At 47.1% G+C, this 14,826-nt stretch overlaps 1 protein-coding gene across 1 annotated transcript in view; it reads left to right on the top strand.

The window, feature by feature from the left end:
- The window catches only part of LOC120055352 (protein unc-13 homolog A-like), an 87,957-nt gene extending 73,888 nt beyond the window's left edge, over positions 1–14,069 (top strand). Inside the window, 16 exon segments of the mRNA XM_039003222.1 lie at positions 124–251; positions 480–565; positions 667–793; positions 934–1,030; positions 2,393–2,536; positions 3,232–3,318; positions 3,616–3,693; positions 4,710–4,798; positions 5,003–5,146; positions 8,253–8,376; positions 9,675–9,731; positions 11,330–11,410; positions 11,600–11,747; positions 13,122–13,214; positions 13,534–13,693; positions 13,778–14,069. Coding sequence (XP_038859150.1) covers positions 124–251; positions 480–565; positions 667–793; positions 934–1,030; positions 2,393–2,536; positions 3,232–3,318; positions 3,616–3,693; positions 4,710–4,798; positions 5,003–5,146; positions 8,253–8,376; positions 9,675–9,731; positions 11,330–11,410; positions 11,600–11,747; positions 13,122–13,214; positions 13,534–13,693; positions 13,778–14,069 — 1,935 coding nt within the window.
- The last annotated feature ends 757 nt before the right edge of the window (positions 14,070–14,826 follow it).

Here is a 14,826-nt window from a genome sequence, read left to right as displayed (position 1 = left end):
TTTCCACAACAACGTGAGCGCATACATTTGTGTGTGTGTGTGTGTTTTTTTTTTGTGTGTATGTGTGTTCACGTGAGTGCTTGCCTATGTGTATGTCTGTCTGACCTTCCTCTCTCTCTCCAGGCTAAGGCTGACGTTCCAGAAGAGCAGGGTCCCAGTATCAAGAACTTGGACTTCTGGTCAAAACTCATCACCCTCATCGTCTCCATCATAGAGGAAGACAAGAACTCCTATACACCCTGTCTCAACCAGTGAGTCTGTCTGTCTGTCTCTCTCTCTCTCTCTACCTCCCTCTCTCTCTCTCTCTCTCTCTCTCTACCTCTCTCTCTCTCTCTCTCTCTCTCTCTACCTCTCTCTCTCTCTCTCTCTCTCTCTCTCTCTCTCTCTCTCTACCTCCCTCTCTCTCTCTCTCTCTCTGTCTCTCTCTGTCTCTGTCTCTGTCTCTCTCTCTCTGAACACTGTTCTCCTGTCCCGCACAGGTTTCCTCAGGAACTGAATGTGGGCGTGATCAGTGCAGAGGTCATGTGGAACATGTTTGCTCAAGATATGAGATATGCCATGGAGGGTAAGTGTGTGTGCGTGCGTCTGTGTGTGAGTTTGTGTGCATGTGTGTACTATGAATGAATATGTTCCAAATCTCCCCCTACCATTCTCTATCATTCTCAGAGCATGAGAAGAACCGGCTGTGTAAGAGTGCTGATTACATGAACCTGCACTTCAAGGTGAAGTGGCTCTACAACGAATACTGCAAAGAGCTGCCCACCTTCCAGAAACGTGTACCTGAGTACCCAGCGTGAGTGTCCTTTATCTCAGCTTATTCAGCTCTTTTTTTATGGAAAGTGCATTGATTTTTGTATTTTATTTTATTTTTAATTGGGGGGGGTTATCACATAATGAGAGGTTTTTGTGGACCCCTTCTCTGCCGCCTCATAGGTGGTTCGAACCGTTTGTCATCCAGTGGTTGGACGAGAACGAGGAAGTGTCCAGAGACTTCCTGCACGGTGCCCTAGTGAGGGACACAAAGGACGGGGTAAATTCACATCTATTTCCTCTCTGAGATATGTTTTGTTTTACAGGCCCCTATTAATGTGGCATTTGCTAGTCAATACGTGGTCAAATTGTAATTATGTAGTTATTTCTCAATAATAATAATTTATTTGAGATTCATTGAAATGATTTAAAACTCTAAGCTAAAGTAACTTTATACATGATGAAAAGCTATGTCTGTGTAGGTCTATTAGACCAGTTGCAATATGCAGTTTCACTGGACAAGCTGCAAAGGTTGTAAACACCCAACACAGAAGTTACTGCTCCCTCTATCTATCCCTCCCACCCTCCCACTATCCATCCATCCCTCCCTCCCTCCCTCCCTCCCTCCCTCCCTCCCTCCCTCCCTCCCTCCCTCCCTCCCTCCCTCCCTCCCTCCCTCTCTCCCTCCCTCCCTCCCTCCCTCTCTCCCTCTCTCCCTCTCTCCCTCCCTCCCTCTCTCCCTTCCTCCCTCTATCCATCCCTCCCTCCATCTCTCCCTCCCTCTATCCTTCCTTTATCTCTCCCTTCCTCCCGCTATCCCTCCCTCCCTCCCTCCCTCCCTCCCTCCCTCCCACCCTCCCTCTATCCCTCCCTCCCTCTATCCCTCCAGCCCTCCCTCTATCCCTACCTCCCTCCCTCTATCCCTCCCTACCTCCCTCCCTCTATCCCTACCTCCCTCCCTCTATCCCTCCCTCCCTCCCTCCCTCCCTCCCTCCCTCCCTCCCTCCCTCCCTCCCTCCCTCCCTTTATCTCTCCATCCCTTTATCCCTCATCACGCCCTCCATCCCTCCCTCTATCCCTCCCTCCCTTCATCCGCCCCTCCCTCCAACACACTTACATCATGTGTACTTCCCTTACTCAACACACAACACCCTCCTTCTCTCTCACACACACACACACGCACGCGTGCGCACACACACTCGGGTCAAAGTAGATGAGTAGGTTCTCTCCCCCCATTCGTCGGTGGTCCTTGGGGTCCAATTACTGTTGCCTACAGCAGCTTCCTGTTTCCTGTGTCAGCAGGAAACCAGTCCCACCGCCACCCCTCTCCTTCACGACATGATCAATAATCCTCTAATGACAGGGGTGTTAATGAGGCCTCTGCTCCCCATCATATCACTAATCACCATTCACCTGATGAAGAGAGGAACCAGCCACACACACTGTCCATTCATAGAGAATTTAACAGCATCAGTGCCATCTATCTGTAAAGTATAAGATGAAATGTATTGGCTTGAGAAAGGGGGCATCCCTCTCCTGTTCTTTGAAGTGTGGGGATCCCAGTAGTGCCTTTTGTTAGATATCCGAGTGCTTTTTAACCCCCCCCCCCCCCCCCCCCCCCTGCCTCTCTTCCCCCATACAGTTCCAGGTGACGTCAGAGCATGCTTTGTTCTCCTGTTCGGTGGTGGATGTGTTCTCTCAGCTCAACCAGAGCTTTGAGATCATACGCAAGTTAGAGTGTCCTGACCCCCAGATCGTAGGCAACTACATGAAGCGATTCGCCAAGGTACCACCCTTAGGCCTTACCAATATGGCCGACAATAACACTGATATGGTTAGATGATGCAGAAGATGCTCATTCAGATGATAAACATCTCTCCCTCTCTCCGTATCTCTCTCTCTGTCTCTCTGTATCTCTCTCTCTCTCTCTCTCTGTATCTCTCTCTCTCTCTGTATCTCTGTATCGCTCTCTCTCTGTATATCCATGTCTCTCTCTGTCTCTCTCTCTATATCTCTGTCTCTCTCTGTATTGCTGTATCTCTCTCTCTGTATCGCTGTATCTCTCTCTCTGTATCTCTCTCTCTCTGTCTCTCTCTATATCTCTGTATCTCTCTCTCTCTGTCTCTCTCTATATCTCTGTATCTCTCTCTCTGTGTATCGCTGTATCTCTCTCTCTCTGTATCTCTCTCTCTCTGTATCTCTCTCTCTCTGTATCTCTCTCTCTGTCTCTCTCTCTTTCTGTATCTCTCTCTCTCTGTGTATCTCTCTCTCTCTCTCTCTCTCTGTATCTCTGTATCACTCTGTATCTCTATATCTCTGTATCTCTGTATCGCTCTCTCTCTGTATCTCTCTCTCTATCTATCTCTCTCTGTATCTCTCTCTCTCTCTCTCTGTGTCTCTGTATCTCTCTCTCTCTCTCTGTATCTCTTTCTCTCTCTGTATCTCTCTCTCTCTATCTATCTCTTTATCTCTTTCTCTCAGACCATCGGCAACGTTCTGCTGTCCTATGCTGAGATCATTTCCAAAGAGTTCCCTAAACAATGTGGGAACAAAGAGAAAGAGAAAGTGGTAGGTTAGGGAAACTGTGTGTGTGTGTAAGGGCAGGAGTGTTTGATTAGCTGAATGTGGTCTAAAGGGAGAAGCTGGACTGGCTCTCAGGGGAACTAAGTCTCCCAAAGGACTGACTCATCTATAGTCAACACTCACTGAGCGTCTGTCTGTCTGTCTGTCTGTCTGTCTGTCTGTCTGTCTGTCTGTCTGTCTGTCTGTCTGTCTGTCTGTCTGTCTGTCTGTCTGTCTGTCCATATCAGCAAGATACAGAGAGAGATGTAAAATATGATCTCTCCTTATTTGTGTCTTCTTCAGCCCTGCATCATCATGAATAACATCCAACAGCTGAGAGTGCAGCTGGAGAAGATGTTTGAGGCCATGGGAGGCAAAAATGTGAGTCTGTCAACGTCCACGTCCATCACTCAGACCTCTATGAGCCATCACTCAGACCTCTATGAGCCATCACTCAGACCTCTATGAGCCATCACTCAGACCTCTATGAGCCATCACTCAGACCTCTGAGTCATCACTCAGACCTCTGAGTCATCACTCAGACCTCTGAGCCATCACTCAGACCTCTATGAGCCATCACTCAGACTTCTATGAGCCATCACTCAGACCTCTATGAGCCATCACTCAGACCTCTATGAGCCATCACTCAGACCTCTGAGTCATCACTCAGACTTCTATGAGCCATCACTCAGACCTCTATGAGCCATCACTCAGACCTCTATGAGCCATCACTCAGACCTCTGAGTCATCACTCAGACTTCTATGAGCCATCACTCAGACTTCTATGAGCCATCACTCAGACTTCTATGAGCCATCACTCAGACCTCTATGAGCCATCACTCAGACCTCTATGAGCCATCACTCAGACCTCTATGAGCCATCACTCAGACCTCTATGAGCCATCACTCAGACTTCTATGAGCCATCACTCAGACTTCTATGAGCCATCACTCAGACTTCTATGAGCCATCACTCAGACTTCTATGAGCCATCACTCAGACCTCTATGAGCCATCACTCAGACCTCTATGAGCCATCACTCAGACCTCTATGAGCCATCACTCAGACCTCTATGAGCCATCACTCAGACTTCTATGAGCCATCACTCAGACTTCTATGAGCCATCACTCAGACCTCTATGAGCCATCACTCAGACCTCTGAGTCATCACTCAGACTTCTATGAGCTATCACACAAACCATACTGTAAAAATGTATACCTACAATGTAATTACACTGTACCTACAGTATGTCATTTACTAAATACATTTATATAGGACACTTCCTGCTATGTAAATACATGTATTAAGGACACTTCCTGCTATGTAAATACATGTATTAAGAACACTTCCTGCTATGTAAATAAATGTATTATTAAGGACACTTACTTCCTGCCCCCAGCTGAACGTGGAGGCCAGTGACTTCCTGAAGGACCTGCAATTAAAGCTCAACAACGTCATGGACGACCTTAGTAGGATCTTCGCCGTCAGGTGTGTGTGTGTGTGTTTGTGTGTGGGTATGTGTGCACTTGTTTAGTTGAAACATGGCGCTTTCAAGGTCGTATTCATTAGGACATGCAATGGAAAACGTTTTGGAACTCCCTCTTTCAATCAGCTTTCTTCCGCTTGGTGCCTAATGAATACAACCCAGAGTTGTGGGTTTTGATTGTTGTCTGTGTGTCTGTCTGTATATAGTTTTCAGCCCCAGATTGAGGAAAATGTAAAGCAGATGGGAGATATCTTGGGCCAGGTGAAGGGACAGACTGTTACAGACAACAACAGCGTGGCCGGGGACGCAGACAACGTCCTGCAGCCCATCATGGACTTCCTCGACACCAAGTGAGACACAGAGACCGAGCCGCGCACACACACACACACACACACACACACACACACACACACACACACAAGTATGTTGTGGCTCACGAAGCACTTCAAAGATGCCAAATTTGTCACATACACTATATGACCAAAGGTATGTGGACACCTGCTCGTCGAACATCTCATTCTAAAATCATGGGCATTAATATGGAGTTTGTCCCCCGTTTGCCGCTATAACAGCCTCCACTCTTCTGGGAAGACTTTCCACTAGATGTTGGAACATTGCTGCGGGGACTTGCTTCCTTTCAGTCACAAGAGCATTAGTGAGGTCGGGCACTGATGTTGGGCGATTAGGTCTGGCTCGCAGTTGGCGTTCCGATTAATCTCAAAGGTGTTGGATGGCGTTGAGGTCAGGGCTCTGTGCAGTCCAGTCAAGTTCTTCCGATCTCGACAAACCATTTCTGTATGGACCTTGCTTTGTGCACAGGGACATTGTCATGCTGAAACAGGAAAGGGCCTTCCCCAAACTGTTGCCACAGAGTTGGAAGTACATAATCGTCTATAATGTCATTGTATGCTGTGGCATTAAGATTTCCCTTCACTGTAACTAAGGGTCCTAGACCAAACCATGAAAAACAGCCCCAGACCATTACTCCTCCTTCACCAAACTTTACAGTTGGCACTATGCATTGGGGCTGGTAGAGTTCTCCTGGCATCCACCAAACCCAGATTTGTGTGTCGGACTGCCAGATGGCAAAGTGTGATTCATCACTCCAGAGAACGCATTTCCACTGCTCCAGAGTACAACTTTACACCACTCCAGCCGACGCTTGGCATTGAGCATGGTGAACTTAGGCTTGTGTGAGGCTGCTCGGCCATGGAAACCCATTTCATGAAGCTCCTGACGAACAGTTCTTGTGCTGAAGTTGCGTCCAGAGGCAGTTTGGAACTCAGTAGTGAGTGTTGCAATCGAGGACAAAGGATTTTTACACGCTACGTGCTTCAGCACTTGCCGGTCCCGTTCGGTTGCCTTTGTTTGGCCTACCACTCGCGGCTGAGCCATTGCTGCTCCTAGACATTTCCACTTCATATTAACTGCGCTTACAGTTGACCGGGACAGCTCTAGCAGGGCAGACATTTGACGAACTGACTTGTTGGAAAGATGCTATCCTATGACTGTGCCACGTTGAAAGTCACTGTTTGTCTGTGGAGATTGCATGGCTATGTGCTACATTTTATACACCTGTCAGCAACGGGTGTGGCTGAAATAGTAGTTAGGGCTAATAATTTGAAGGGGTGTCCACATACTGTTGGACATGTAGTGTATTGGTCACATACAAGTCTCTGAAGTCAAACAAGACATTCAGATTATAATGGGGAGGTCCATGTAATAACCCTAACGCTAACTACTATCCCCAGCCCTAACGCTAACTACTAGCCCCAGCCCTAACCCTAACTACTAGCCTCAGCCCTAATGCTAACTACTATCCCCAGCCCTAACGCTAACTACTAGCCCCAGCCCTAACCCTAACTACTAGCCTCAGCCCTAATGCTAACTACTATCCCCAGCCCTAACGCTAACAACTAGCCCCAGCCCTAACCCTAACTACTAGCCCCAGCCCTATCGCTAACAACTAGCCCCAGCCCTAACCCTAACTACTATCCCCAGCCCTAACGCTAACTACTAGCCCCAGCCCTAACGCCAACTATTAGCCCCAGCCCTAAAGCTAACTACTATCCCCAGCCCTAATGCTAACATTAATCCTTGTCCTAACCGTAAACTTAACTCTTACACTAGCCTTAACCCTAACCCTTATTCTAACCCTAACCGTAACCTTAGCAAGCAGTTGCTTATCAACAGATAATTTGTTGATAGTCCATCTGTTGATGTTAGCTGGTCATACTATCTGGACTATCCAAATAAAGTGTGACCCCATTAATTTCCTTCCTTTTTGCTACTTTTATCAGTACGGTCTAGTTTAATAGATGTATCTATAACAGTCAATCCATACTTTAGTGTCAAAAGGTATTGTAACCTAATAAACTACTCAAAATACACACAACATGACAATAAAAACCCATGAACATATTTCATTGACAATCGTGTCACCTTCCATCCTTGTCTAGACAAGCTGGTAAAGTAGGCAGCTGTCTCGTCTGGTAAAGTAGGCAGCTGTCTCGTCTGGTAAAGTAGGAAGCTGTCTCGTCTGGTAAAGTAGGCAGCTGTCTCGTCTGGTAAAGTAGAGCAGCTGTCTCGTCTGGTAAAGTAGGCAGCCGTCTCGTCTGGTAAAGTAGGCAGCCGTCTCGTCTGGTAAAGTAGGCAGCCGTCTCATCTGGTAAAGTAGGCAGCCGTCTCGTCTGGTAAAGTAGGCAGCCGTCTCGTCTGGTAAAGTAGGCAGCCGTCTCGTCTGGTAAAGTAGGCAGCCGTCTCGTCTGGTAAAGTAGGCAGCCGTCTCGTCTGGTAAAGTAGAGCAGCCGTCTCGTCTGGTAAAGTAGGCAGCTGTCTCGTCTGGTAAAGTAGGCAGCTGTCTCGTCTGGTAAAGTAGTCAGCCGTCTCGTCTGGTAAAGTAGGCAGCCGTCTCGTCTGATAAAGTAGGCAGCCGTCTCGTCTGGTAAAGTAGGCAGCCGTCTCGTCTGGGGCCCTGATAGAAGGATGCGGGTTGAGAGTCAGAAGCAGGCCAGGCTGTGAATGTGATGTAAGGGTGACACAGTCACAACAATATTGGAGTTGGCCTGAAAAAGCTTGTAGCAATACAATCACAGCGAGGTTTTGGAACATATGATTGTTGCTGCAAATTGGACAACCTGAGGGGATGGTGTTCAGCAGATGTTATATCCACGTACATTATCTATATAGTCGATTCAATGGGGGAAACAAAGGGTTTTTCCAGTGTACATCAAGGAAACCCTGTGATGTTAAACTGTAAGGGGTTTGTTATACTGATGCTAAGGAAAGTGGTGAATAATTCATTGCTAATAAACAGTTAAAGTTGTTTGGCTGTAGATGGTTTCTGCAATCTGTTGAAGATTAAACAGGTTGAAAATGCACACACACACACACTCCCTCCCTCTCTCTCTCTCTTCTTCTGCATGGGTGTACTAAGATGTATTCTCTCCTCTCTAGTCTGTCGCTGTTTGCTAAGATCTGTGAGAAGACTGTGCTGAAGAGAGTGCTGAAGGAACTGTGGAAACTGGTCATTAACACTATGGAGAAAAGCATTGTGCTTCCACCGTTCACAGACCAGTCGGTGAGTAACACACACGTATACACACACGTATACACACACACACATTTTCTTATGTCTAAAAACCTGAGCATAATTCTCTTCCATACATTCTCTCTGCTTCCAGTCTTTAAAAATGATTTTCCATAGTATAATACAGTATCTACCATTAATTTAGAAATATGAAGTTGTGAACGTACTCTTTGGCTAGAATAAGATGTAGAGGATTCCTGGTTGTTGATTTGTTGAGATGGGCCTGTGCAGTTTCACTGACCCCCTCTCTCTCGCCATTGCCCCACCCTCTCCTCCTCAGGTTATAGTAAGTACTGTGTGTGTTTGTGTGTCTGTGATGTGTGTGTGTGCGTGCGTGCGTGCTCGCGTGAATGAGTGTGTGTGTGCGCGCTCGCGTGAATGAGTGTGTGTGTGTGTGTTTCTCCCTGTATGATGTCTGTCAGCACAGACACACGGAGTCCTCTGCTACCTGTGACATCACTCCTCTTGTCCCCCATGCTACTCAGTGTAACCCCCTCCCTGTCTCAGATTTATCCCCAGCCCCTAGGCCTACTTGTATAACTCCAGAAGGATTGGGTTGTTGTAAGCAGTAAGGCTAACACCTATCCACTCCCTCCAGATCTACATGAGTGACTAGTGGATAGGAGGAGAGGGATTGATTTGAGTGCATTGTATAATGTCATTATCAAACCCTGTCTGTATGTTAGAAATGAAATGAGCATGGTGCACGGCTGAGCCATGGAATACCTGACCTGGTGCCACTGTAATACAGCACCTTTCCTCCCCGTTAGTCCCCTTTCTCCTCTCCCTCCCCCCTTAGTCCCCTTTCTCCTCTTCCTCCCCTCCTTATCCCATATCTCCTCTTCCTTCCCCCCTTAGTCCCCTTTCTCCTCTTCCTCCCCTCTTTAGTCCCCTTTCTCCTCTTCCTCCCCTCCTTTACCTGTCTCATATTTTTCTCCTTGTCACGTTTTTCTTTTAGAAGGAACATGTCCTTCCACTACAGTGTTGCCTGTATGTTGAATGGATTGGAGGTTACCACACAATCCCGTACTGGATTTGAAACCTCTCCTGCACATGTCTTTTCCCCCGATTCTTTATTGTGACATGTTTAACTACATTTATGTGTAATTTGTACTCTCCTCATCTTCAAACAACTCTCCCCCTCCTCATGCTCCGCTCTCTGCACCACCTCCCCAACCCTCTTCCCCCTCTTCTCTCACCACCATCATCCTTCTCTCTCATCATCCTTCTCTCTCTCTCTCTCTCACTCACTCTCACTCTCTCGCTCTCTCTCTCTCTCTCCATCACAGGGCACTCAGATGATCTTTAATGCAGCTAAGGAGTTGGGTCAGCTTTCCAAGCTCAAGGTAATGATGATGACATATTAGGATGAGTTCCTTTATGATGACACATTAGGATGAGTTCCTTTATGATGACGCATTAGGATGAGTTCCTTTATGGTGACACATTAGGATGAGTTCCTTTATGATGACGCATTAGGATGAGTTCCTTTATGGTGACACATTAGGATGAGTTCCTTTATGGTGACACATTAGGATGAGTTCCTTTATGATGACGCATTAGGATGAGTTCCTTTATGGTGACACATTAGGATGAGTTCCTTTATGATGACGCATTAGGATGAGTTCCTTTATGATGACGCATTAGGATGAGTTCCTTTATGGTGACACATTAGGATGAGTTCCTTTATGATGACGCATTAGGATGAGTTCCTTTATGATGACGCATTAGGATGAGTTCCTTTATGGTGACGCATTAGGATGAGTTCCTTTATGGTGACGCATTAGGATGAGTTCCTTTATAGTGACGCATTAGGATGAGTTCCTTTATGGTGACATATTAAGATGAGTTCCTTTATGATGACGCATTAGGATGAGTTCCTTTATGGTGACACATTAGGATGAGTTCCTTTATGATGACGCATTAGGATGAGTTCCTTTATGGTGACACATTAGGATGAGTTCCTTTATGGTGACACATTAGGATGAGTTCCTTTATGATGACGCATTAGGATGAGTTCCTTTATGGTGACACATTAGGATGAGTTCCTTTATGATGACGCATTAGGATGAGTTCCTTTATGGTGACACATTAGGATGAGTTCCTTTATGGTGACACATTAGGATGAGTTCCTTTATGGTGACACATTAGGATGAGTTCCTTTATGGTGACGCATTAGGATGAGTTCCTTTATGGTGACACATTAGGATGAGTTCCTTTATGGTGACACATTAGGATGAGTTCCTTTATGATGACGCATTAGGATGAGTTCCTTTATGATGACGCATTAGGATGAGTTCCTTTATGGTGACACATTAGGATGAGTTCCTTTATGGTGACACATTAGGATGAGTTCCTTTATGGTGACACATTAGGATGAGTTCCTTTATGATGACGCATTAGGATGAGTTCCTTTATGATGACGCATTAGGATGAGTTCCTTTATGGTGACACATTAGGATGAGTTCCTTTATGGTGACACATTAGGATGAGTTCCTTTATGATGACGCATTAGGATGAGTTCCTTTATGATGACACATTAGGATGAGTTCCTTTATGATGACGCATTAGGATGAGTTCCTTTATGATGACACATTAGGATGAGTTCCTTTATGATGACGCATTAGGATGAGTTCCTTTATGATGACGCATTAGGATGAGTTCCTTTATGGTGACACATTAGGATGAGTTCCTTTATGGTGACACATTAGGATGAGTTCCTTTATGATGACGCATTAGGATGAGTTCCTTTATGGTGACACATTAGGATGAGTTCCTTTATGATGACGCATTAGGATGAGTTCCTTTATGATGACGCATTAGGATGAGTTCCTTTCTTGATTTCTACAGCACGTTTCATATAAAATGCAGGCCTGGGGTGTATTGTGTCGTATTAACTACATTGTTGCATTAACTCTGTTGTCTGTTTCCCGGTACACTGCAGGAGCACATTGTGAGAGAGGAGGCCAAGGCTCTCTCCCCTAAACAGTGTGCCATCATAGAGCTGGCATTGGACACCATTAAGGTACCGTATACTACATGTACAGTATGTAAAATGTGTACTATGCAGTAAATAGTATGTCTGATACTGTATGATGCTTCATAACTTGTTATAAGCATGTCCGAGCCTTTGGGATGTCTTATAACAAGGGTTATACTATGTTACATCTCTCTAAGGATAAATAACAATGCCTGTTGACCTCTGCCCCTGCAGCAATACTTCCATGCGGGTGGTGTGGGTCTGAAGAAGACGTTCCTGGAGAAGAGTCCTGACCTGAAGTCTCTGCACTATGCCCTGTCCCTCTACACACAACACACTGACAAGCTCATCAGGAAGTTTGTCCTTTCACAAAACGCTCAGGGTACGTCACACCCTCTGTCTCTGTCTGTCTGGCTAGTGGTCTGGTTGGCTGTCAGGTTGGCTGCCTGGCTAGTGGTCTGCTTGGCTGTCTAGTTAGTGGTCTGGTTGGCTGTCTGGTTGGCTGTCTAGCTAGTGGTCTGGTTGGCTGTCTGGTTGGCTGTCTGGCTAGTGGTCTGGTTGGCTGTCTGGTTGGCTGCCTGGCTAGTGGTCTGGTTGGCTGTCTGGTTGGCTGTCTGGCTAGTGGTCTGGTTGGCTGTCTGGTTGGCTGCCTGGCTAGTGGTCTGGTTGGCTGTCTGGCTAGTGGTCTGGTTGGCTGTCTGGTTGGCTGCCTGGCTAGTGGTCTGGTTGGCTGTCTGGTTGGCTGTCTGGTTGGCTGTCTAGCTAGTGGTCTGGTTGGCTGTCTGGTTGGCTGCCTGGCTAGTGGTCTGGTTGGCTGTCTGGTTGGCTGCCTGACTAGTGGTCTGGTTGGCTGTCTGGCTAGTGGTCTGGTTGGCTGTCTGGCTAGTGGTCTGGTTGGCTGTCTGGCTAGTGGTCTGGTTGGCTGTCTGGCTAGTGGTCTGGCTGGCTGGCTAGTAGCTGGCTGGCTGGCCCGTCTGTCTGGCTAGTGGGCTGGCTGGTTGGCTGGCTCGCTGGCTGCCTGTGTGTCTGATCTATTTTTTAATGCTAACTGTCATTGTGAAATGTGTTAAAAGAATACATCCTATTGAGGTGTCTTCTCTCCCTCTCTCACTGCTAGTCCATGGAGGGAAGGGGGTCAGGTATACCCTCAACGAAGACACATTACCAGAAAAGGGTAAGTGCCTGTGACCGTGCATACCCCCACCCACCCCTCCATTTCTTCCTCCCTCTCCTTCTCTCTACACCTATCCATTTTAAACAGGTGTTTTCAGGAGAAGTACCCTCAATTAGTGAATTACAGTCTTGTCTGCAATCCTGTAGCTTGATCTTAACCCTGGTATTAAACCTTGCTCAGCTAAGCCCTGTTCATCTCGTTACCAAGAGGTGTGTGTATATGTGTGTTTGTTTTAGTACTAATCGTTCCGTTCCGAGCAGGACCCCTATTTTTTTCTAAACCGGTTCGATCACCCAAAAAGTAACAGTTCATAGAGCTGATTTTCCTTCATTTTTTAAACTTGTGAAATCAACAACATTTTTACATTTAGCTCAGAACGATCCAAATGTCACACACACACACACACACACACACACACACACACACACACACACACACACACACACACACACACACACACACACACACACACACACAGCCAGTCACTATCTGAAACACTGGGGGGGTCAGAGGGCTATGGTCAACAGCAGTGATCTCAACTCTGTGTGTCTGATGTGGCGGTTAACTCTTGACCTCTGGCAGGGTCGGGAGTGGAGGAGCCAATCGGAGAGGTGGTAATGCACGTGGAGATCTACACCCACCCCAACACTGGAGAACACAAGATCACTGTGAGAGGTGAGAGAGGAAGCGATGGCGGGAGGGGCTGAGGGGGGGAGAGAGGGATCGATGGAGGGGCTGAGGGCGAGGGGGGGGGGGGGGGGGGGGGTGTAATGGGGAACGGGAGTGCGTAAGGTAGGGGTGATGATGGGCTTTACATGCGTTCTAATTGCACTAGACTTGAGCTTCTTTGAAATGCACTACAAACTAGCTACATGTCATCTCTGCTCATCTTCTTCAAACAACCCTCCTCATGCACCTCTTTCTGCACCTCTTTCCCAACCCTCTTCCCCCTCTTCTCTCATCACCCTTCTCTCTCTCTCTCTCTCTCGCTCAGTGATTGCTGCTAATGACATTAAGTGGCAGACACAGGGGATATTTCGTCCCTTCGTGGAGGTCTACATCATTGGTCCCCACCTCACTGACAAAAAGAGGAAGCACGCCACCAAGTCCAAGAACAACAGCTGGTCGCCCAAGTTCAACGAGACCTTCCAGTAGTGAGTATATCAGGTTTCTGTCTGGTGGGGGGGGGTCTGTGTGTGTGCGCTATCTAACAAACCTCTCCTCTGTCTCCTCTCCAGTTCCTTGGGCAGTGAGTTGGGTCCGGAGGGCTATGAGCTGCAGGTGTGTGTGAAGGACTACTGCTTCGCCAGGGAGGACCGTACGGTGGGCATGGCCCTGATGCAGTTGAAGGACATGGCCTCCCGGGGCAGCATGACGTGCTGGCTCCCCCTGGGGAAGAGGGTCCACATGGACGAGACGGGCCTGACGGTACTGAGGATCCTGTCCCAACGCAACAACGACGACGTGGCCAAAGAGTTTGTCAAGCTCAAGTCAGACCAGCGCTCTGCCGAGGAGGGACGGGCGAGCTGAGAGGGAGAGTAGAGATGGGCCTAGTGATCAAGATACTGATTTAGATACACACACACACACACACACACACACACACACACACACACACACACACACACACACACACACACACACACACACACACAGAGTTACTAATACAATACTGGCATGTTTATATCATATAAACACAGTCATGAACACACTAATAATCTCTAATCACATAATGATTATCACATGTACACAAACACAGAGGTGGCCAACAGTTCCTTCTGCCATAGATGTATTTTGAACACCTGTCAATGAACCAATCAATTTATCAATCAATTTTTACTGCTCTCTCTCTCTCATTATCTCTCTTTCACTCTTGCATATTACACATTTTATATATATTTAATGCAGAAATGTGAGAAACAAATATCACCGGATGAGTTATGGTGGAGTTATAGAGACAGATGACTTTGCACTTTGACCTCTCGGCATGTTCAGGAGAGCAGCCCTAAACCCCAACTCTTACTTCTCCATCTGTTCCTATTAGTCTGTCTGTGGGTTTATCAGTGTGTCGTTCTCTTTCGCTCTCTTTCCTTTTCTCTATGTTGTGCTCAGTCTTCCTGTCGTGTGATGTGCTCTGGGTAGAAGTAGACCTCAGTGACAGATCTAGGATCAGCTTACACAGTTGTCTTGGCTTTGCCTGTTGGGGAGGGGGAAATGTAACATTGATCTTAGATCAGCGTCTGGGTGCAGCTTCATCCTACCTCGTGTGATGATGTACTTCCTGCAT

This window comes from Salvelinus namaycush, chromosome 11 (genome assembly GCF_016432855.1).
Source record: "Salvelinus namaycush isolate Seneca chromosome 11, SaNama_1.0, whole genome shotgun sequence".
NCBI classification, from domain to species: Eukaryota; Metazoa; Chordata; class Actinopteri; order Salmoniformes; family Salmonidae; genus Salvelinus; species Salvelinus namaycush.
This window is presented reverse-complemented; position numbering and strand designations above follow the sequence as displayed.